The sequence below is a fragment of the Phascolarctos cinereus genome, unplaced genomic scaffold (assembly GCF_003287225.1).
Source record: "Phascolarctos cinereus isolate Bilbo 61053 unplaced genomic scaffold, phaCin_HiC Scaffold_2;HRSCAF=192, whole genome shotgun sequence".
NCBI classification, from domain to species: domain Eukaryota; kingdom Metazoa; phylum Chordata; class Mammalia; order Diprotodontia; family Phascolarctidae; genus Phascolarctos; species Phascolarctos cinereus.
The window spans coordinates 413,666,849-413,689,352 of record NW_027555625.1 but is presented as its reverse complement, the minus strand read 5'-3'; the positions used below and the strand labels follow the sequence as shown (position 1 = coordinate 413,689,352).

Here is a 22,504-nt window from a genome sequence, read left to right as displayed (position 1 = left end):
GAAATGCAAATTAAAACACCTCTGAAGTTTTATCTTCCACCCTGCAAATTGGTGAAGATGACAATGAAAAGTCAATGTTGAAGAGATTGTCTGAAGCCAAGAACACTAATACAATGAGATACAACAAGGATTTATAAACTTTATAAACCTTAGAGTGTTATAGAAAAGTGAGCTATGACCATGTAGGTGGGAGGAATTAGAAGAATACACCCAGGATTTAGAGAAGATAGGAAGCTGGATCTAGTTATTATAATTTGAAAATAGGGTCTGGTTTTAACAAGTCAACACATCAATTTAAGAGACAATGTGGTATAATGGAAATTAATTGCTCAAGGAACACTGGACCTAGAGAGTCAGAAGTCCTGAGTTCAGATTTTGCCTGTGTTACTTACTGGCTATTTGGCCTTAGACAAATCAGAGAATTTAGAACCACAAGGAACATGCAGTCCAACCACCTCGTTCTAAAGATGAAGAAACTGAGATCCAAAGAGTTGAAGCGATTTGGCCCAGGTCACACATTCAGTAAGTATCCAATCTAGACCCAGTCACTTAACTCCTCTGCTCCTGACTTTCCTAACACATAAAAGTGTGGATTGTGATGTAACCCAACGGCATGGGACTTTTGTTAGGAGCAAGTGAGATAAGACTTGAAATTTCAAAGTGCTCTATAAGTGAGTTTTCATTCTGTTGTGGTCCAGCTCCTGCCCCTGCTCCATCCAATGAGGGAGAATGACCTGATCAGGCCAGAAACAGCTAGTAGAATAAATCCTTCAGAGACTCAGGCTTCTTTCAAAAGGTTTTTATTCTGCATCTAACTCTTGCAAGCAATATGTGAATTCAGATAGAGATCCACGCCTTTCAGGAACTAACATGAATTGGCACAAAAATGTTATGTTCAGAATGAAACCAGCAACATTAAGAGGTGGATAATAGTGTAATATATCCAAGTGGGGTCAGTTTAATCTGGGTGGGAGGATCAAGGAGAACTGTCACATAGGAAGAGGAGTTTGAATGCAAGTGTGGAAGAGAAGTCTTGAGAAACTAGGCAAAGGATGGTGTTTTAGAAGGAAACCACCCAGTGAAAGGAAGATCTGAGGTAGGATAGGGAATGAGCAGCTGGAAAAAGTGCTGAGTGGGGGGGGTCTGGGACTAGAGGAAAAGGTGGGCAACATGAGGTCCTCATATTAATATATTAGTGTGGAACTCAGATGCTATAAAGGGTTCGTTTGATAACAACTACAAAATAGTAAGGTGTTTCTGAGACATGGTATATGGGTGGTAAGGGAAAGTAGCATCTGTAGAAATGGGAGGAAATACAAAATACGTAAAATAAGAAAAGTAAAAGATATGGGAGCATTTTCTTCTATGGAAGAGTCCAGGGAGGCAAAGCATCTGAGAGGTGGAAGAAGCTGGAGAATGGGAGAGAATGGAGGAAAGTTAGAGATAAGAACAGTTACAGAAGTGAAGAAATAGAAGTTAAGGAAATGGGAATTGCTGAGGAGATGGGAGCAGCTAAGGGAACAAAAATTATCAAAAGAATAGGATGGAAGGAACAAGCATTTATTAAGTGCCTTCTATGTGCCAGGCACTGTGCTACGCACTTTACAAATACTATCTCATTTGATCAGAAGAATGGAAGAGATAGGAAAAGGCAAGGGGCTAAGAGAAACTGAGAAGATAGCAGAAAGGGGCATGCATGAAAAGAATGAGGAGGTGGGAGGAAATGAGATAGGCATAGCTAAGGAGATGTAAGGAGCTTAGGAAGGGGGAAGAGCTGAGGAGAGGGAAGGAACTGAAAAAAAATGGAAAGAGGGAATGGGAACAGCTAAAGTATGCAGACCTAAGCAATGGTAACAGGTAAGAACTGAAGAGATCGTATATCTGAGGATGTGAAAGAAAACAAAAAATGGCAGCATCTAAAAAATTTGGAGCTGCAGAAAAGATGAGAATGGAGTTGAGAAGGAGATGAGAAATGAGACAGTAGGGAGGGCTTAGGAGATGTGTACAGCTGACCAAATGGAAGCAGCTGAGGAGGTATTGATGAGCTGAGGAAGTGGGGCAGGGTTACAGGATGGGAAAGAAACCTGGAGGGGTTGAAGATATGGGAGAGAATAAGAAAGAGGAAGATCTTGAGTAGTAGTTAAGGGAACAGGAGACAAGAACGTGTGAGGAGCTAAGGAAATGGAAAGAGGTCAGGGGACGTGGAGGGGTCAAAGGGATTGGGAAGGAATAAGAGGTGAGGAGGAACTGAAGAATTAGAGGAAGTAGTGGTAATGGTGGTGATGGCAGGAGGTGAAAAGATAGAGGAAAATAAGGTGTTAATAGCTGAAGGGGCTAATAGTTGGGGAAAAGAGCAGACAGCTGAGAATACTTAAGAAATTCAGGAGATAAGACAAGTGAGGAAATGGGAAAAACTGAAATGGTAGCAGATGTGGAGATAGTAACTGAGACAGACACTGAAGAAGAGGCAGAAAGAGAAGATGGAAGACGATGAGGAAGTGGGAAGATATCAAAAGATAGGAGCAGCAGAAGTGATAAAAGAAGTAGAGGGAGTGCAAGGCAAGAAAAGATATGAGAAACTAGAACTTTAACTCACACCTAGCTTAGAAATAAATATAGCACTCCACAGAGTATAAACATGTGTTAAGTTTTGATGGACACACACTGCAGGAAGCCATCTTAGATGGCTGGCCATTTTGCTGAATTTAGTCAACTCTCATGTATACATATCACCAAAGATTGGTAATCACCAGGGAGAAAAATAGTTTTAACCCATTATGTTAAGGTGAGAGGAAGTGATGGGTTGGGATGAGAGTGAGTAAGGGGACTGGTGAGGCTAAGAGAACTGAGAGAGCTGAGTAAATGGGTAGAGTTGATCAGATGGAAGGATATGAGAAGAAAGGAGAGGAGTTGAAAAGATGAAAGGGATTGAAGGAATGGGAAGGGTTGATGAAATTGGGGGGGCAAAAATGAGGTGAAAGAAGCTGAGGAAATAGGAATAGCTAAGGAGGTAAGAGGAATTGAAAAATAATGGAAGCTGAAGAAATGGAAGCAACTATAGAAGTCTGAGGAGCTAGGAGATGACATGGGAATATATAAGGTTTTCCTAGAGTCAGGAACAGCTGAGAAACCAGAAATAGCTTCAGGAATGGTGAAAACTGAGAAGCCAGCTACTGAACCAGGAGGAAAGGAGGAATGGGAAGAACTGAGACAGGTTCAAGCTAGGAAGCAAGCTGAGAGAGAAGCTACAAAGAAACAAGAGTTCTGAGGCAGAGCTATCACTAGCAATTTCATTGCCTAAGGAAATTACTGTCCCAAGAAAGCCACCAGCTAAAGCAAGACATGTGATATCAAATCAACACACTAATTCATAATGTGAAAATAATATAAAAATAATTGCAGCATTCAATTGAAAGGGGCTGAAATGAAAGCAGCAGAGACCAAAGGAGATGGGGGGAAGAAGGATAATGTGTGGTATTCTGAGGGATGCTTATGAAAAAAGAATGTTTGAAGTAGGAGCAACACACTTATGGTAGTACAACAGTTGAGGTGGAGATGGGAACTGCTAAGGGACTGAGGGGGGTGGGAGAGCTAAAGAAGTGATGGAAGAAATTGAGGTAGTAGGAAGAAGTGATGGGAAATATAACAAGAAAATATGAGAAGTTAGAATTTCCTGAGAGGTACAGTAGCTACAGATATGGGAATTCCTAAAAGTATAGGAGAGGCTGAGGACCTGGGACAGTTGGGTAGTAAGAATTGAGGGGAAAATCTAGAGGATATAAGAGAAACTGAATAAATGGAAGGAGGTGAGAAAAATCAAGGATGTAGGAGGAAATGCTGAAGAAGAAACTGAGGAGATGGAAGAGGTTAAGAAACTTAGAGGAACTGAGTATATGGGAGGAGTTGAAGGAAAAGAATTATAAGAGATTGGAGTAGCTAGGGAAGAAGGTGGAGCAGAGGAGTTAAGAAAATCTGAGGGGAAGGAGTAGAAATGGGAGCAGGTGAACTAACAGAAGTAACTGAGAAACCAGAAACAGCTTCGGTAATGGGGATGATTTAAAACAGAAGAGTTTAGCTGAAAGCAGCAAAGTGAGTAGGAGTAGTTGAGGACAGATCCAGGCTAAGAAGGGAGTTGAGAAGAAGGCAAAAGAAGCAGGCAATCAACTAAAGTGATAGAAATAGATAGTAGAAGTAAAAATGGGATATGGGAGGAACTAATAAGATATGATCTGTGTGTGGATCTGTGACGTGACGTGACGTGACATGACAGAGACTGACTAATGCAGAGGAAAAGCTGAAATAAGAATGGAAGTGATGCCTCAAGCTGAGGAGAGAACATACCATGGGGGAGAGAGAAGAGGAGAAAAAAAGGGGAGGGAAGGGGAGGAAAAAGAGAGGAAGAGAAAGGAGAGAAGACATGAGGAAAAGAGAGACAGACAGACAGAGGCAGAGACTGAGAAGAGGGAGAGTGAAAGAGAGAGACAGAGAGAGAGAGAGAGAGAGAGAGAGATGAGAGGGAGAGTATGGAGCAAGGAAGAGGGAAAAAGGCAAAGTAAAGAGAGAATAAGGGGAGAAAGAGAAAGAAGGGAGATGGGGGAAGTGAGGGAGAGAAAGGAGGAAAGAGGAGAGAGAAATAAGGGAGAGAGAGGAAGGGGAGGGGAGAATAGGAGGGAGAGAAAGAAAAGAGAGGAGAAGAGGGAAAGAGTAGAGGGGGAGAGGGAGAAAGGGGAGGAAAAGAGGAGAAGAGAAGGGAAAGGGGCAAAGTCAAAGAGAGAATGAAGAATAATACTGATCTGGTAGCAGCAAAAAAGATGAAGGGAGAAGGGGGTAAATGCTGGTAGAAGAGTATCTTAGAGGGAAAAAAATAGGCTAGAAGAGAATAGCTTAGGCAAGTAGACCAATAAAGATTAAAGGAGAAGCAAAGGAGATAGAAGCTAAGGTAAGGACTAAAAAGGACAAGATAAGAAGTTGGATTATGAGAGAAGTCTATAAAAGGAGTGATTAGAATGAGACCATAACCAGAAGTGGTACAACAGCTAAAGAAATGGTCTCTAAAATGCCTTCCACCTCTAAATCTATGTATTATGGGAGAGAGAGAGAGAGAGAGAGAGAGAGAGAGAGAGAGAGAGAGAGCAGTAAAGGAAATAGTAGTATTGGAAGGAAGAGAATTAGAAAACACAAGTAAACTAAGGAACTGAGCTTGCAGAAGGATCTAAGAAGAAAACCTGTAATAGTGTGAGGAATAGTATAGATAGAAGCTAGGGAGGATGGAGAAGCTAAGCTGAAAAAACTTAAGAGAAAATAGCAGATGAGAGAACAGATCACAGAATCACTAATCTCACTGAGGTTGGCTTTTCTCTATGCAGTTTTCAGCCTATCCACAACTTCCATTCAGCACAATTCTTGTAGTTGCCCTTCTAGAAATTCTCCACAGCAGCACTGTGAAGCTTATGGCTGGGGGGTGGGGGTGGAGCTTCTCTCAGATATTTTCCCCAGGCTGTCTGTCAGTTCTTTCTCCATTTTGCCACATGACCAGCCTGCCTCTTTTCTTCAGCCATACATCTCTCTGATGACATCTTTTACACTTCATTGCACTCTTTCACTGGTGATAAGTTGCAGTCTTCTTTAAACTTCAAATGCATTCTCCATTGCCAATTGGGTAGCCTGGAATTTGCATTTTTCAAAGACTGTGGCGTGCCATGTCTCATAGCCACAAAGCATCACTAGAAGCATATTGATTTTTAAAATATGGGCCTTTGTTTCAGAGTGAAGGCTGAGTGTCATTAAAACGTGCAGTTTCCCAAAGGTGATCTAGCTCGCTCTCTTCCTCTTGTTCAGTTCCGGGCCTAGCTCATCCATCTAGTATCTGCCCAAAACAATTTTAAGGAATGGCCGGCTTAATAGATTGCTCATCCAACTGCACATTGGGATCCAGACCACAGGCATTTTCCATCTATTTTTTCTCCTCTTTCAAAAGTTAGGATAGACTATTTTTGTTTGATTACTAATCTCATTTAGGAATTGCAGCAGTGCTGCTAGGTTTGAGGTAATCAATCCAATATTACTTGTGAATAAGAATATCTGAAAGACCTCATAGGAATCTCTCTTTGACTTGGACTCTACATGGGTTCATGATCATGACAAATGCTTTGCAAAGCATGACTCCTTGTTTAATATTAATAATCACATCATGGAACAAAGATATCTCTATTGTTAAACCTCATTTATATAGTTTTGACCTACATAGGACACATCTTATCAGAAGAAAACCTGTGTGGTGACAAATAGCTCAAACAAATCAAATGTGTTCATAGTCAAGAAGCAGCAGAGTGAGCTCTTATATTTTCTATAACTTTCAATAAATTGTATGACTATAAAGCTGTTATATGTTATAGAACATTGTTGCAAAGGCCTGTCTTTTCCCTTCTCAAACTTTCATCAAGGATGCCCTGTTATACATAATTTGTTCCCATAAAGATTTTGTAAAGATGAAAAAGGAGGCATACTGATTAGCATATTTATATTTTCTCAATCACTTTTTTTTTAAAGCCAGAGATTTTTTTCCCAAGTATACTTCTTTTCAGCCTCTTTCAGAAATCTTAAGACTCAGTCCTTCCACAACTTCAAAATCATGTTACCCTCAACAGAGATGACTTCTGTCTATACCTGTTCCAATCCAGCTATTCTTTGACATCTTTTTCTTTAGCGCCATTTCAATTTTTTCATGCAGCCTATTGGAGATCATGATGTCAAAATCCACATGTGATAGTTCCACTGTCACTGAAGCAGAAGAGAATTTGTTACATAAATTAGATCCTTCTCCATTTTTTGTGCCTTTCCAGTTTTACCTCCCAAATGCTCTTGGAATGATTTTCCTTAGATCTCTCAGCAATCTAAATGTCTTTCTCCACTGCTTGTTTTATGAGCCAGTATTTCTCAAAACACCATCCTTAAGATTTTACAAACTGTTTATTTTAAGCTGGCTTTCCCATCTCTCTTCTTAGCAAGGGAATCCTGTGTTTTCTGACTACAGTGTTTAACTGTGTTCTTTTGGTCTCATGTTTCCGAGTGATTTAAATTAAATTTCTTTAGGAAATTTTAATAATTTTTCAATATTTCTTTTACTTATTTCTGATTTTTGAGCAACAGCAGCTTAGATGTCTTAGCTATCTCAGTTGTGCACTATTTTTATCCTTTCTTCTAATTAGATATTGGTTTTTGTGTTTGCTTTAACAAGTTTTTTTTTTTTTTATGATGGTCAATAGCTGATTCACAAATGACTCCACAAGGGATGGCTATTTTGATGAAGAGTTTGTTAAAGAAGTCATTACAGATCCTTTTCAATTTTTGCCTGTTATCCTTCTAGTTGCATCCATCAATGCCTTTGAAATGTTTTTCCTTAGTCAGCTCTCTCAACTTTTTCTAAATTTATTGTCCCTCTACTCCTCCTGTTTTATAAGCCATTATTTCTCATTACACCTTGCTTATCTGTAAGATTTTGCAAATTAGTGTTTATTCTAAACTGACATTGCCCTTGACTCTCCTGATCTCTCTGCTTAGCTAAGAGATCAGATGTTTTCTGGCTGAAGTTGTTTCTAGTCTGTTTTGGTCACATAATGCTAAGTATTTATATCAGTTAAACTTCTTTAGAATATAATGTGCTTTAATTTCTATTCGTTTACTCATTTCTCATTTGTAGCATCAGTAATCCCTATGGAGTTGTCCCAGTTGTCCACCATCCCTTTATTTATAGTCTTTCTTCTAACTGGATACCAACTTTTGCTTTGTTCTTACAAGTATCGCATTGTAAGCAGATAGCTGATTCAGAACGGACTAAAACATCAGCAACCTTCACTTCTGGTTGTTAAAACGTATTTCAATTTGTGTTAGTGCTCTCCCAACTATTCCAATATTTCCTAACTGTCTTCTTGAAGAATGTTTTCATAATACATAGGGGTAAGGCTTCTGTAGTCTGCAAGCTTTTGGCCTTTCATTTCTTACTCCAAAACCCTTGCTACTTCTTGGAAAGCAGATCATTTTCTGCTGGAACCATATCTGAGCATGGTAGAACCTATCAGACCTTGCACCCTGACAGCATAGTCTTTGAACACCAACTCCATGCCATAATGAGGCATTAGAATACAACTTTGTGTAACAGATTTGAGCAAATATAAAAACAGGAGCAGCTTCTGGAAGGAGAGGAGCTTAGAAAAGAGAAGTTAAGAAGTTGCTGAGTAGTGAGGCAGCTAAGAAGACAGTCCTAGCTTAAGGAGGAGGTAGAGAAATACAAAATAAAGATCTGGCAGTTGAAGCAATGGAAACAGAATACAAATGGCAGGTAGAAATAAGTGAAGACAGGAAAGGAGAAATGTAGAGAATGTAATGATTTGAATCAATAAAATAGGATGAGTTTATGAAAGAGAAATGGTGGAGACTGGAGCAACAGAAGATGCAGGAACCACATCTTAGCTGGGATGGATGCTGCTGCATTGGGAGCAGTTGAAAGGGAGATTCATTTTAACACGAGTAGTAGAGTATATGGGAAGAGTTGAAAGATGGGGAGCAAAGATCAGCAGATGAAAAATGTCAGAGACTGAAAAGAGTGACCATATAGATGTAAATAGTTAGTTGGAAGCAGAAGATGGGGTAAGAAAATCTGAAGACATTGGAGAAGCAGAAGGGACCACTGGGCACCAGGACCTCTCTTCAGCTCTCATTTGCTCTCTCAAGCAAGAACAGCTGTAAGGAACATTCTGGTCTGGACTCTTTGGCATGTTGGGGGCATGGGTGTAAGAGTAGTGTCCAGTCCTTATGTCCACCAGAAAAGGGATAGCACCTTATGCTGAGAGGACTGTGTCCTCTCTCAGAACCCCTGAAGGAGCCCCCACTTATCTAGATGGAAATGCTGGGGAGAAAGTGATAAGGAGATGTTGAAGGGAAGGACTCCAAGAGATTCTTCACACACTACAGAATTCCTTCCTTCAATACATAGATGAAGCCTTGATTCCTCACTCTTCTCTCCTCCAGTGCATTTCAAGCCTCAGAACCTGTTCCTGTCACTGCAGTTTGTCTTCTTTGACTTCACAGGTTTGTTTCAGCTCTTTCTACCTCCTGGATTTAAGGTCCCTTTTACATCTTTGCCCTCAGTTGTTTCTCTTCACCACCATTCAAAAGTGCGTCCAATCTCCTCTCTCCAGTTTCTTTGGTGGTTCTTCTGTTCTCTGTTGTTCTCAGCTCTTTGGTTGCTATTATCTTCTCATTTGAGTCTTTCTCTTCATCTGTGTGGGTGTGTTTTCCACAGCTCCTCAGTCACTTCCCATTTCCCTGTTCCATTATCCTTGGCTTCTTCTTTCTCCTCGGCGATTCTCTATTCATCCTGTTGTTATTGATTCTTTCACTGTTTCTATTTCCATGCTATGCTAAGCTTCTCTTGAGATTTCATTTTCTTCAAGCATTTACACATCTCTGTCGTTCCAAGAACATAACCTAATTAGATCTCCATTGCTTCTCCGTTTGCTTTCACAGCTTCTCCACTACTCCCATCACCTCTCTTCAGCAGCTCTTCTACTCTTGGTTCTCTGGCTGCTCCCAGAACCCTGTTTCCAGGAGCCTATGCTTCCCTTCTCTCTCTAGATTTTCCTTCATCCATTACTTTTTTTTTCAGCCAAAGACAAGATTTATTAGAACATCCATCATATTGGGCAGACTCTTAAGGAGTCTGAACATTAGTAAGCTATTGGCTACATTATAAGAATCCAAGCAGTGGCTAGATTATAAGAATCTATGCATCTTAATGGAGACAAGGTGGACCTTATATACAGAAGGACTATGGGAGGGACCTAGGAGTGGCCAGTAATCTGGGGTGGACAGAGGGACCTGGACCTCAAGGCCAAGGGAGAATGGAGCCTAGCTAGGATTAAGGGTGGGAAATGGCCAGGGGACATACATAGGGAGGTAAGACAATGGAGGGGAGATTGGGCGTAGCCACAATGAAAGGCCAGTTGATGAAATTATAGCCTCAGGCAAAAGCCAGAGATTTGGCCAAGTGGGAAAGTCTAGGGTTTTTCCTTTCTGGGGGTCTAGATCCCAACCCCATCATTCCCCCCTCAAACAAATGGGACCCAAATTTGTTTGGAGTAAGGGGCAAAGGTCTAGGCTTCTGAAACTGCTTCCTGCTGGCAAGGGGCATAGAACTGTCCCTGCCTGGAGGGGATCCCAAAGAAGAGGTTGACTGGAACTGAGCACAGGCTGCATCTGGGGGAATGATGGGAGGACATTGGCTGGTACTCACTGTTTGCTATCAACTGTAGGTGAATGGCCCATAGTCTGGAAAACATAAATCTGACAGAAAAAAACTGCAGGGCCCAGATATAAAGCAGGGACTAGATTTAGGGCCCAACTTTGAGAGGATAAAACATCCTTAGCTCTGTATGGATTCAGATAATTCAGTTTTCCAACCATGCAGTGTCAAATCTACCTCATAGCCAGACTCAGGAATAGATAGGTGGGTAACATTCCCTTTCAAAGGAACATACTTTCCACCCATATCACCTTCTCTGAGTAGCTTATGGCATTTCTCTCAAATGGTGGATTATTGATTATTGATGGATTATGACCCATCAGACAACTCAAAATAAAATCCTATGAGCTTTCACCTCAAACAGCAAGTTTTACTAATCACAGTTTAGGAAAAACTTTTCCAGGATTTACATCTCAAACTTAAATCTATCCTAATGTAAAATGCCAATCATTAGAGATTTCTACACACTTGCAAATTCTCAGCAAGTCATACATAACCCAAACAAGCTTTTCAGCTAGTTTACACATTAAAACAATAACCAACAATAGCTAAATTATTTTAGCGGTAACGAAGTTATGAAAAGTTACTTGACATAACTGATACAGAAAGTTCACCAATTCGAAACTTGAAACAAACCCATTACAGTCAGGTGACTTCAGTTTTGTTAAATGCACTTCCAAGTTACTTTACACAGAGAATCAACATCTCACCAGTAAGTTAAAACTACAAATTTAAAAAAGCATGCTTACCCAAGTTCAGAGGCCAGCTTCTTTACCTTAAGCAGGATGTGGTGAACCTGGGTGATGCTTCCAGGCAAAGGTTGCCCCAGAGCCCAAAGCCATTGCCAGGACGGCCCACCTCATAGCTGCTGCCTCTTCCCCCTCCTTTCTTTCCCAGGTAGGAGAGGGCAAAATCAAAGGTTACAGGTGCTTCAAAACTCCTTAATGATCAATCACAAAACCTCCAGAATATGCCAAGATATTTTTTGCTCTTCTAACTTTCCCTGTAACCTCCATGAAGGAGGATTCAGAGGTGCAGAGGGAAGGGAGTAAGTAAGCCTCAGGGAACCAAAAAGCAACTGCAGTTTTCCTCAATTCCCTAGCTTCAAGAGAATTAACAGAATTAAAAATACACTTCCAGTAGGGCATCTATCCTTGTCCTCTATGCTGCAGAAGGTGTACCCAGGCCCATGGCCTTGAACCGACCCAGTGGACTGAGCACCTGACAGCATCAGGCTGAGTGAGAGACAGCCTCATAACTGTCTGCCCAAAAATCACCTCCAAGCCTTGGTGCTTGGAGAGCAACCCTAACTGCAGAGCAAGAAAGGAGGTGAGGGGGGAGGCTCGCATACCTTCCAGTCTTGGCTGGAGAAGAACTTGGGGTTAGGCAGTTTCCCAGTATGGGAACATGCAGATCCTGCCCAAAAGAATTCGACCCGAGCTTTCTTTCAGCAAAAGACAAGGTTTACTGAAGATTTGTCATATTAGCTAGACTCTTAAGGAATCTGAGCATCTATGGGCTATTGGTTAGATTATAAGAATCCCAGCAGTGGCTAGATTATGAGAATCTAAGCCCATCCATTACTTAGTCCTCTTCCGCTGCTGCTGTCTTTCTGCTCTGCTTTTCTCTGCTTCTCCTTCCTCCTCAGCGGCCCCTTTCTTCTCTTTTCACAGACCCTCAGCTGCTCCCCTGGCTTTGCTCCACTCTCTCCCAACTTCTTTCTCTTCAGCTGCTTCTCTTGGATCTTGAGGGTTCTGTTGCTGCTCCAGTTTCCTTTTTGTCTCCATTTGCCTCAGCTCCTCTGCTTCATTGTTCATAGCTCTTGGGCTGCCTCATCACCCTGCTTTGCTGACCTTTTTCTTCAGCTGCTCTTTCCTCTCTTTCCCCTGTTATTTATGATCCTTCAGTTGCTACCATCTCTCTGGTTGCCTTCACTAATTCCTCTTCTTTTTCTTTTTTCCTCCCTTCTTTTTATCCTTAGCACTTAGCACAGTGCCTGGCACATAAGAAATGCTTAGTCAATCTTTGTTTTTGTGGACTTTGTCCTCCGTGGTTTTTCTATTTCTCAGATCTCTCCAACTGTCTCATTCACCCTGATTCAGTCTGCTCTGCTTCTCTTTTTTTTTTCCTGATACTACTTCACCTGCTTCGATCTTCACTGCTCCTCCCTCCTCCTCAGCTCTCCTCTCTTATTCCCAGCTCCTCAGCTGTGCTCATCTCCTACTCCCAGAGCCTCTGCTCGTCCTCAGAGGAGCTTCGTTCTGTTGCTCTGCTTCTTCTACTCCCATCTCCCTGATCCAATCTCCTCAGCTTCTCCCTTTGCTTTTTTTTCCCTCTTCTTTGCTCTTCTCCAGAGTTTCCAAATTGTTCATAGCTCCGTAGCTACTCTCCTCTTCCAGCTCCAACCTCCTGTGTTCCTATTCCTTTGCTTTTGTCTTTTGTTCCTTGCTCTTTGCTTCAATCTTTCCTGTTTCTCCTTAGTTTCCCATTTCTCCATTGTTCAAAGACCCACAGAAGCTTTCATTTCCCTGTGCACTGTATGCTCACCTTTTCCCTCCAGCTCAGCTCCTTTAATCATTTAATAATTTCTCCTACCTCCAGGTTTCAAGGCCATTTCTTCCCTTTCACATGTTTTTCTCTTTTTTTCCAGCTAATCAGAAACTTGAATTTCTCCTGCTTTTCTTTTTAGTTATTTATATTTTTTCATGATCTTTCTTATGCTCCTGTCATTCATGTCTTCTTTCTCAGCTGTTCTTTTCTCTTTTTGGTGTTCCTCACAGTGTTTCAAAATCTCTGCCACAGCCTTCTCTGTTCTCATCTGCTATACTTATCTTCTTTGTGTTTTACAGCTGCCTGGATGCTCCCAACTCCCTGCTCCATTCTTGTCTTCTCTCCTCGTCTTTCTATTTTTTTCCTGACTCTTTAGCTATTTCCCTAAACCTTCTTCTTTATGTTTCATTTCTATGTCCTCTTCAGTTTTCTCTTATTTTACAAGGCTTCTGAGTTATCTCAGTCTCTTCTGCTTCTCCTTTTTCTTCCTCTGTATTGTTCACAACTTTTTAGTGATTTGTTTCATTTCTCCAGTTTTCTGTTTCTCTGTTATCCCTAGCTGCTCCCTTCTCCTTCATCCATTCTCCTCTCCTCTCTTTTCATGACTTCAGCATCTCCCCGCAACAGTATCCTTTGCTTCTTTCTCCTCAGAGAAATTAGGTCCACACAGCTATCATCTCCAGTCTTCTCTGCTTCTCCTTTTTCCTGGGCTGCTCTTTCATTTCTGACATAGACAGTTCTATCATCCCTGCTACAGTCTTTTCAGCTCTTTTCTGTCATTTATAACTGTCCTTATCTTCTGTTTTCAATCTCCTCAATGTTTCTTTTTAACTACCCTTCTCTGTTTTCATAGCTCAACTCTTCTGTTCCCATCTCCAAAATTTAATGTCTTCTGCCCATTCTTTAGAAGCTGCTCTCTGGACTGGGTGTAGTTGTGCACACCTATTACCCCTGTTACTAGGGAGGCTGATGCTGGTAGAACCATTGAGGTCAGAAGTACTGAACTGCAGTGAGCTAAGGCTTATCGGGTGTCCTCACTAAGTCCAGCACCAATATGGTGAGCCCCCTGGAATAGGGGCCTACCTGGCTAAAAAATGGAGCAGTTCAATAGGTCAGTCATTAGTGGGGTCAGGCTTGTGAGTGCCACTTCATTTACCACCTGGGTTAGATAGGGAGACCCAATCCAAAAGAAATTTTTTTTCTCTCCTCTGATGTTCACAGTTCCTCAGCTATGCCTCAGTCAAGCCCATGTCTTTTGTTCCTCCTTAAGTAGTGGTTGTTCTCAGCACCTCAGCTGAGTCTTTCAGGCCAGCTTCTCCTGCATCTCCAGTTTCCCAGATCTCTGGTGCTTCTTTCTTCATTGGCCTCCATTTCTCCTGCAGTGCCCCTCTCCTCCACTTTTCTTAATGTTTAGCTGCTGTTTTAGAGATTTGCTCTCCTCCTTTTCTTATTTCACATCTTAGTTGCTCTTCTCTGATCTTTAACCTGTTCCTGAGTTGTCTCATCTCCTTGGTCATCCCATTTTCTTGGATGCTTCAAGGTCATTTGTTCTTTTTGCTTGTTTGCCTCTGGACATCTACTTTCAGGTGATCCTCTATCTTCAGTTTTTCTCATATCTTCAGCTGCTCTAGTTTCAGGTATCTTTGCCTTTCTCAATATCCCTTCTTGTGAGAGCTGAATTTGGAGGGAGCAAGAAGATAACATTTGTGGACATAGAAAATACAAAGCTTTTATTCCTTGCTTTGTTTATGAGTTCCTATCCTTCCTGCCTTCGACATGCTTCTATCCCATCTTCCACAATGATTCCCTCCCTCCACTAAAATTATGCTACAGATCTCATAGCTTACTTATTTGCCCTAGAGACTTCCTTCTCTAACTCTTCTGTATATATTTGTCTCTCCTTTTTTATCTCTCTTCTCTTTTCTCCTGTCCTCTCCCTATCATTTCTTTCCCTGTGTTTGTCTCTTCTTGTCTCCTTATTTCCATCTCTCATTCCTACCTCTGACTTCACCTTCTCTTTTTTTCCTTTATCCTTCCTCTTTCTATTCTGTTCTATCTCCTTTTATCTTTCTCCTTCTCTTTCTTCCACTCTCAATATTTCAATCAGTTTCTTCTGCTCAAAGAGTTATACCTTTATTTCAGTAATTGCCTTTTCCACTCCACCAAACTCAGCCACTGCTTTTCCTGAGACTCCCTTGCTTTAATTCTTCCAAGTGGAACGAATTATTTCCTCACCTCCTACTCACATCGTTTTTCTTGCCTGTAATTGACAACTCTTCATTCATGCCTTTCTTCACACTCTGAAGTGGTCTAGCTCATTCTTTGTTGTGCTGAAGTCCCCTCCATGTTCTTAGCCTGATTCTGATGGAATCCTAATAAAGCTGCCTCCAGCTCCAATATTCTAACTTCCTTGTAAACCTCACTGAACGGCAGATGTGTCTTGACTTAACTACACAATCTGGTTTTAACCAACCACAGGCCCCAGACCCAATCATAGGCCTCACTGAACAGCAGGCCCACTGCCCCTACCTAACCACTGCTCCCCCAACTCAATATCCTAACTTCCTCATATATGCTTCACTGCCTCACTAGAACAGCAGGCATGTCCCTGAACTCATGCCCCACTAGAACAGCAGGTGTGTCCATGGGATGGGATCCCAGCCACTGCCTCTAGCTAGCCACTGCCCCCAGAACCAGTCCTCATATTTCTCACAGAAACAGCAGGTATGTCCATGCCCTCAACCACAACCATGTCTATCTAATCTCAGACAGGACCACAATAGCCAGCCAATCAGAAAGCAGCACCACAGGGATGCCCAGGCAGGACATGGATCCCAAAACAAAAGAAGGGACTTTCCCTAAGTAAGCACCTGCACAATAATAGCAAAAGCTGTCCTTTAGGTGAATGTATGACACAGAGGGGCTTATTATAATGTCATTATCATACATACATGCCCCCCAATGAGTTTTTCTGTATGCTTTGTGGGAAACTGAATGTGCAGTTCCACTGAGGCTGGGACCCCTGCCCTATTACCTAATCCCTTGACAAAACCCTCCTTCCTTTTTAATATTAATAATTTCTGTTGGTAATCATCATCATCATTAGAATATAAAATTGCCTGTCTTCCTCTGATCAGTTGCCAGTTCCTCTTGGAACCCAGCCAGCTTCATGAAAGGTATCACTCTCAGTAAATGCCCTTGGATTGGAGGTGATCTGAGTCTGAATTCTTTCAAGATGACCCCAGAATACATCATGAAACTGCCAAAATTCTATGCTGTCCCCCATTTCAAGCTTTCTTAGATGCACTGTGTGATCATGCACTTTCTTAGAAAATCTACATTGTACAGTTTGTTTGCATTCAGATTGACTCCTGGACCATTTCCAGAGGCCTCTCCCTCCATGACATCCATTACCATCTTTCCAAGCTAACTCCTGCCAATTTTTTGGTCCAATGCCAGAGTCAGAAATTGAGACTCTCCTTTGGGCATCTCTTTATAAAGTCTCTTTCTTCTTCCCCACCCCAACTTCTATTACTAGTCTCCTTTTGACAATCCATTCCTTGCCTTGGGGAAAGGAGGGTGTGAAGGTTAGATACCCAGGAAAGATAATTAGGATATGAGAATGGGAAATCAAAGAAGGGCATCTCCTCCCCCCTCATACAATCATTAATGACATTGACCATTACTTACTTTAACTAATAACCTTGAATTTTAAACTCTGCCCTCCCAACTTAGTTATGATATGAAACTTGACGCGTAAGCCTAAAAAGGCATACTTTCTGATCACAACTCTAATCCTAACCTGGAATACAACCAGAACCAGCGATTCTATAACTCATGTTTTTGTTTTTGTTTTTGTTTTTTTACTTCTGTTAATCACCCTGAATCCTAACCCATCACGGAAATTCCCATCCCCAATGTTAAACCAGTACTCTTAGCCCCTGTCTTGTAAAGAAAATCCCATCCTTGAACTCTAAAGTCTTAATACTGAATGCACTTTGAACCATATACTTTAACTCTTAATTCAGTGTTTCCCAACTGTTTTTCCATTATGTGACCCATCTCAAGAGTGATAAATTTTATGATGTTGGGATTTATACACGTTTTCTTGGTGGGGAGATATGGAGCACAACAAAAACAGTAGAATTTCATGTAAATGCTGGCAAAGTGAAGGTGATGGTGAGCCTTTAAAAATATTGACTCTGTAAATTAAGATATAACAAGAAGGGAAAGAAAAAGGAAAGAATAAATGGAGTTTAAAAGAAAATAAAGAGAAAAAAATAAAATAAGAAAAAGAGAACTTAAGAGAAAGACAAGAAAGACATAATGAAAAAGAAGTGAAGGATAAAAGGGCATGGGAATGGAAAGGGGAAAAAGTTGCAGCAGGGCTGAGAACAAGGATGAAAGGATGGAGGGAAGAAAAAACATGTAAAGAGTGTTAGATAATCAGGAAATAAAGTAATGGGAAGGACATGTGAGGGAAAGTCATTTTTTTTTAATGGGAAAAGACAGAGCAAAAGAAAGTGAACAGGACAGGAATGAGAAAAGAAAGGGAAGGTGGAAGGATGGGAAAGGAAAGAAGAAAAAAGGTTGGCTTTTTCAGAGGGGCAAGAGATATTTCTTACAGCCCCTTCCCACAAGCAGCTCAAAGGTTGTGTCTTCTGATTTCCTCCAGTTTTGAGAGAGGATGGTGAGCAAAAGAAGCTGGGAAAGGGAAAGGGCTGAGATGAGCAGGGACAGGAAATCTTTTCCCACTGGAACTCTTACTTCTTCTTTCCTAATTCTAATTCTGAAAAAGACGTTTAGACATAACTTTCAATCACAGTGTGGATCCTGAAACCTCACTTTAAGAGGAAGTCACAATCCCTAACACTATCACCATCCCTTTCCCTAACCTTTAACATTAACTCTGCCCCTAAACTAGCTAGTTAATGTATCCTAACCTTTAGCACTTGGTAATAAACCTCTACCAACCAAAGTTTTCTGTTACCTTAGGTGTATATATAGGTTCCCCCATCACCCTGTCCCCAACAAAAATAAAATAAAGCAACTCACCACAGTTTGGAAGGGGTATGGAATCATACTGAGGGGCAGTATAAAACTTTTGTCCTTTCTCTTCTCTCTCCTTGTTTTTCTTCTCTTTCTTCTTTGGTCTCTTCTCTTCCTTGCCCTGCTCTTTCTTTTCTCTCATTCTTTTTCCATTTACTTCCTCTTGACACTTTCTTTTCCCTTTCAATCCCCCTTTGCTACCCCTTCCCTTCCCATTCCCCATCTCCCTCCCTCCTTACCCTTCACCTTCATTAAAATAATTCGGCCTTTATTTTCCCAAGGCCTGTCAGCTTTGCTATCCCTGAACGCCCACATCAAATCTCCTCCAAAAAGCACGTAGGCTCTGATGTATACACTAATGGTCACTACGCGGATGCTTGTATGTATGTATACACACACATAAAGCCAGTGCTCCTCCAATGCCTCAGCATAACATGGAGGCAACAGGGACTTGGCAAAAAGATTTCCAAGGGAATGTAAGCTCTGGCTAGGTCGAGGAGATCTGGAAAAGCTTCAAAGCTGAAATGGCCTCGACTCCACGTGTGCTTCCAGGGCCAGCCTAGGGAAATATGGAGAGGCTCACACCAGAAGCCTGTCCACTGGGTGAAGGAATCACCTACCGAGGCACAGAGAAGTTGCAATCTGCAACAGGACGGCATCTGTCCCACACTGATGAAGGCTGGATTACTGAATTATTGAAGCATGTCCCTTTAAACCTTACATATAACCAGTAACTCACCTCTCGTTTAACTTGCATAGGCTTTAAGTGCGCTTCTCCAGGCGGGTGTCTCTGTATCCCTGGATCTGCTTGTGTTTTTCTCTCTGGTCTGTTCCAGTGTCTTTGACTGCCTAGCTGCCTGGGTGTGACAATGTCTGTCAGTTTGTAATTGGATCTACCTGGCTAGGTCTACCTTAAACTGACTGACTACGTCTAACTGCATCTGAATAACTGGGCTTGGCTCCATCTTTCTATGCTTGTCTGCATATGTAACCTGATCTGTCTATGTCTTTCTGTTATATTACCTATGACTCTGTATCTGTCTGGGCCAGTTGTTCTATGTTTGATTATATATGATTGAGACTCTGAGCTATAACTAGGTCAGGATATCTGGGCTTTGCCCCCAGGGTACCAAAAATGAAAGGATGACAAGTACATTGTCCCAGTGCATACTCCCTCCCTATGTCAGCTGCAGCCCAGGTAAGTTACACATACACACACACACACACACACACACACACACACACACACACACACACATGCACACACACATATGCACACATACACATGCACAAATGCACAGATGTACACACATGCACACGTATAACACCCTGCCCTGCCCTGGACACAAAAATTCTTAGTTATAGCTCTAGTCTGGTTGTATCTGACTTCTTCAAACAGATCTGTCTGTATATGACTGATTGGATCTGCCTAGGCTTACTAGGTCAGTCGGGGGCTGACTAGGTCCATCTGATGGTTTTGCTATAAGGTTGGCTAGGTTAGGACCTCTTAAGCAGTAAGCAGGAGGAGTGAGAGCTCCTTCACACTCCTGAATATACCATCTCATCTCACATCATCTCTGCTCCAATCTGATGAAGACCTCCTCTGCCATTCCTACCTCCAGATACTACTAACAGACTCCTTATTAGGGATCTCTACTGAAGGAGGGACCGGTCACGCTTCCATACCCAGTGTTCAGGCTGATATGCCTGAATCTGTAAAGGAATAAAACAAAACAAAACAAGATGTGACTACACACATAACCTTGCAATCTTGAGGTCTATACCCTCTCATAGCCTAAAGCCCAGCCACAGATTTCCCATAAAAGTACTCCTGACACCACTTCTCCTCCCCAGAATATCCTACCTCCTCACACTCTTCTCGGGTAACCCATGCTTTCCAACCAATGGCCCGGAAGAGCTGGGCCCGAAGCCACTGGAACTTGACACGCTGGGTGTGGTCTTGGCCATAAAGAAAGGCAAACATGTCATGCTTTGGTCCTTGGCGATCTTCTTCCATGTCATTGGCCAGGTAGCTGTGGGAGGCCAAGAGGGTCACATTGTTTAGCCTTAATCTCAACTTTTCAGTTAGTGAGGTCTTCTTAGATCTTTACCAAACTATAATCTATATCCCCCTACTTCCTATGAAGTGACAGAGGGCTCCACCAATAGAGCAACTTTACTCTATCCTCTGCATGCCCACCCAGACCCACAGAATCCTAGGATTTCAGAATAAGCCACCCTAGGGTGGCCAATCCAAAGATTTTACAATATCTTTAGCAAGCTGTCAGCCAACTTCCATTTAAAGACATCCAGTGACAGCGAATTCAGCACTGCCCCCACCAAGACAAGTCATTGATTGTTAATGGATTTTTTTATAAATGAAGATGAAATCTTCCTCTCTTTTTTTGTAAATTTTCCCCATTGCTTCTAGTTCTATCCTCTAGCACCAAGCAGGAAAAAAAAAAACAACTTCATCTCTTTTCTACATGATTGCTTTTTAGATAGAATCATAGTATTTTACATCTGGAAATGAGCTTAGAAGTCACCTTGAAGCCAGTGCTCATGTCAAGTCTTCCTTTCTCTAGGATAAATAGTCTCAGAGTCATTAACCAATCTTCTATAAGCCATGGTACCTAGGCCCCATCACCATCTTGGACATACTCCTGCAGGAGTCTAACATTAGCATTTCTCTCCTGTTTTGATGAGAACTATACAACTGTGGCCCCCTTTCCTCTCATCCTCCTTGACTGGTATGATCAATCTGGCAAAGCTAATGAGAGAAAAGTTTTGCCCTGGGAAGGTCATTCTGAGTTCTGACAGCAGAGAAGTTACTGAATGCCAGAGTTAGAAGGATCCTTAGAAGTTGTCTAATTCAATCCTGCTCCCCACATTTGACAAAGGAGGACATTGAGTCCCAGAAAAGGGAAAGGATTTAGCCAAGTTTACAGAGCAAGTTCATGGCAATTCCAGGACAGAACTCAGGCCTGCAGATTTAATAGTTTTGTCTTTTCATTTTATCACTAGCACTTAATACAATGCCTGGCACATAGCAAACACTTAATAAATGCTTGTGGGCTAACAGATAAAATGAATTAAGGCTCAGAGGGGTCAAGTGCTTTGCCCCAAATCCCATAAAGCATTAGCAGATAGTTTTTTCTGGTAAGAGAGGGAGGCCATTGGATAAGGGGAATGAGAAACCACTCACAGAGCCAGGAAGAAATGGAGGCGCTTGTATTGCCAAGAAGGACGGCCAGCCCGGGCAAAGTAGGCTATGACCATTGCTAGCAGGTACTGATGAACAGAAAGAGAGAGAGAGAAAGGGTCATTGTCAGGAAGGGAAGGGGATGGCCAGCAAAATAGGGGATGTACTCTAGAGTTGTGGGGATCCTGGATACGGGAGGTTTGGATCCTTGTTGGGGCACAGCAAGACAATATGTTGTGGAGAATGGGTTACCAAAACAGAGAGAGAAAAGAGGAACTGTGGGACAAAAGTGAAGTCTATATCTGAATTGCAGATGTACTTGTGATCTTAAAGAAAACAAGGCCTGGAGCAGAGGAAGTATAAGATAAAGGACTGGGACTAGAGACATGGAGAAGGGAGGAGCCTAAAGCTGGGGGGCTGATGTTGGGCAGTGGCAATTTGGGGTCTTCAAGCTCTAATTCTCAGGGGTAAGAGAGAATACAGAACTGGGCCCAGCATGCCTTCTTGGATGGGGGCCAGGAAATCAGGACCCTCATTCCATCTGGAATAGGGATAGGGGGTTGTTGGCAGGACAGAGGGCAATTTGGAGATGGGGAGGATCAACATTTTCTAAAAGGGATGTTGTACATGAATAACCCAGACCAAGCCATAGGTAAGAGTTGCACCTTGTCTGACACCTGAAGTTTTCTGTCCCAGGCCAGGAAGTTCTGGATAACAGGATCCTCTATGGAGGGAGATAGAAGGATGTTCTATTAGGCTGGGGATGGAGAGTGGTCCATTTGAGCCAAGAGAAGAAGCTGTTTCCCCTATTCTGTTCCCCTCTTGGAAAAGAGACCCAAGGCTGGAACCAAATGGGGAGAAGTGGAAATAAGACAGCCCCTCTGGAGCCCCTGTGAGGTTATCAGCCTCTGCTTGAACACCTCCAGGGAGGGGCTTCTAATAAACAATCTTTCGAGGTTTCCTGTTCCATTATTGGACAGTTTTCTTTGTTAAGAAAGAGAGTTGGGAGGGAGGGTGGTTTGAAGTGTTAGGGATGAGGAAGGAGCTCGCTCCATTCCTACCTAGCAGCCTATTGAAGGCCTTGTGATCCTCAGGCCGCACTGGGGACATCCTGCGTCTCTTCAGCTGCATTTTGAGACCAAACATGCCTTTCACAGCCCATCTGTCCTGGGTTCCTGTGGGTATCCAGTCTGAATGTTTCCTCTTTTGGCCTTGAGTCCTGGGAGGTGAACTAGGAGGTATCCAGGTGGCTGGAAGAGAGAAGACCAGAAGCCATTAGCAAACTGTCTCACTTTAGATACCTTCTTTTGACCCCCTTTAACTACCTTCTCTCATCTTCTACTTCACAGAATCAGCAAATCTAATAAATGGAAGGAGGTTTGAAATTCAACCAATGCCTGCAA

At 42.1% G+C, this 22,504-nt stretch overlaps 1 protein-coding gene across 1 annotated transcript in view; it reads right to left on the bottom strand.

Moving 5' to 3' along the window:
* The window catches only part of LOC110196078 (speedy protein E4), a 44,200-nt gene that overhangs the window by 5,751 nt on the left and 15,945 nt on the right, over window positions 1–22,504 (bottom strand). Inside the window, exons 4-9 of the mRNA XM_078149200.1 lie at window positions 22,163–22,361; window positions 21,767–21,825; window positions 21,105–21,190; window positions 19,764–19,932; window positions 19,516–19,612; window positions 18,639–18,756 (exon numbers count right to left, since the gene is read on the bottom strand). Of these exons, the coding sequence (XP_078005326.1) occupies window positions 19,553–19,612; window positions 19,764–19,932; window positions 21,105–21,190; window positions 21,767–21,825; window positions 22,163–22,361 (573 nt within the window). The 3' untranslated portion in view covers window positions 18,639–18,756; window positions 19,516–19,552. The remainder of the gene's footprint in view (window positions 1–18,638; window positions 18,757–19,515; window positions 19,613–19,763; window positions 19,933–21,104; window positions 21,191–21,766; window positions 21,826–22,162; window positions 22,362–22,504) is intronic.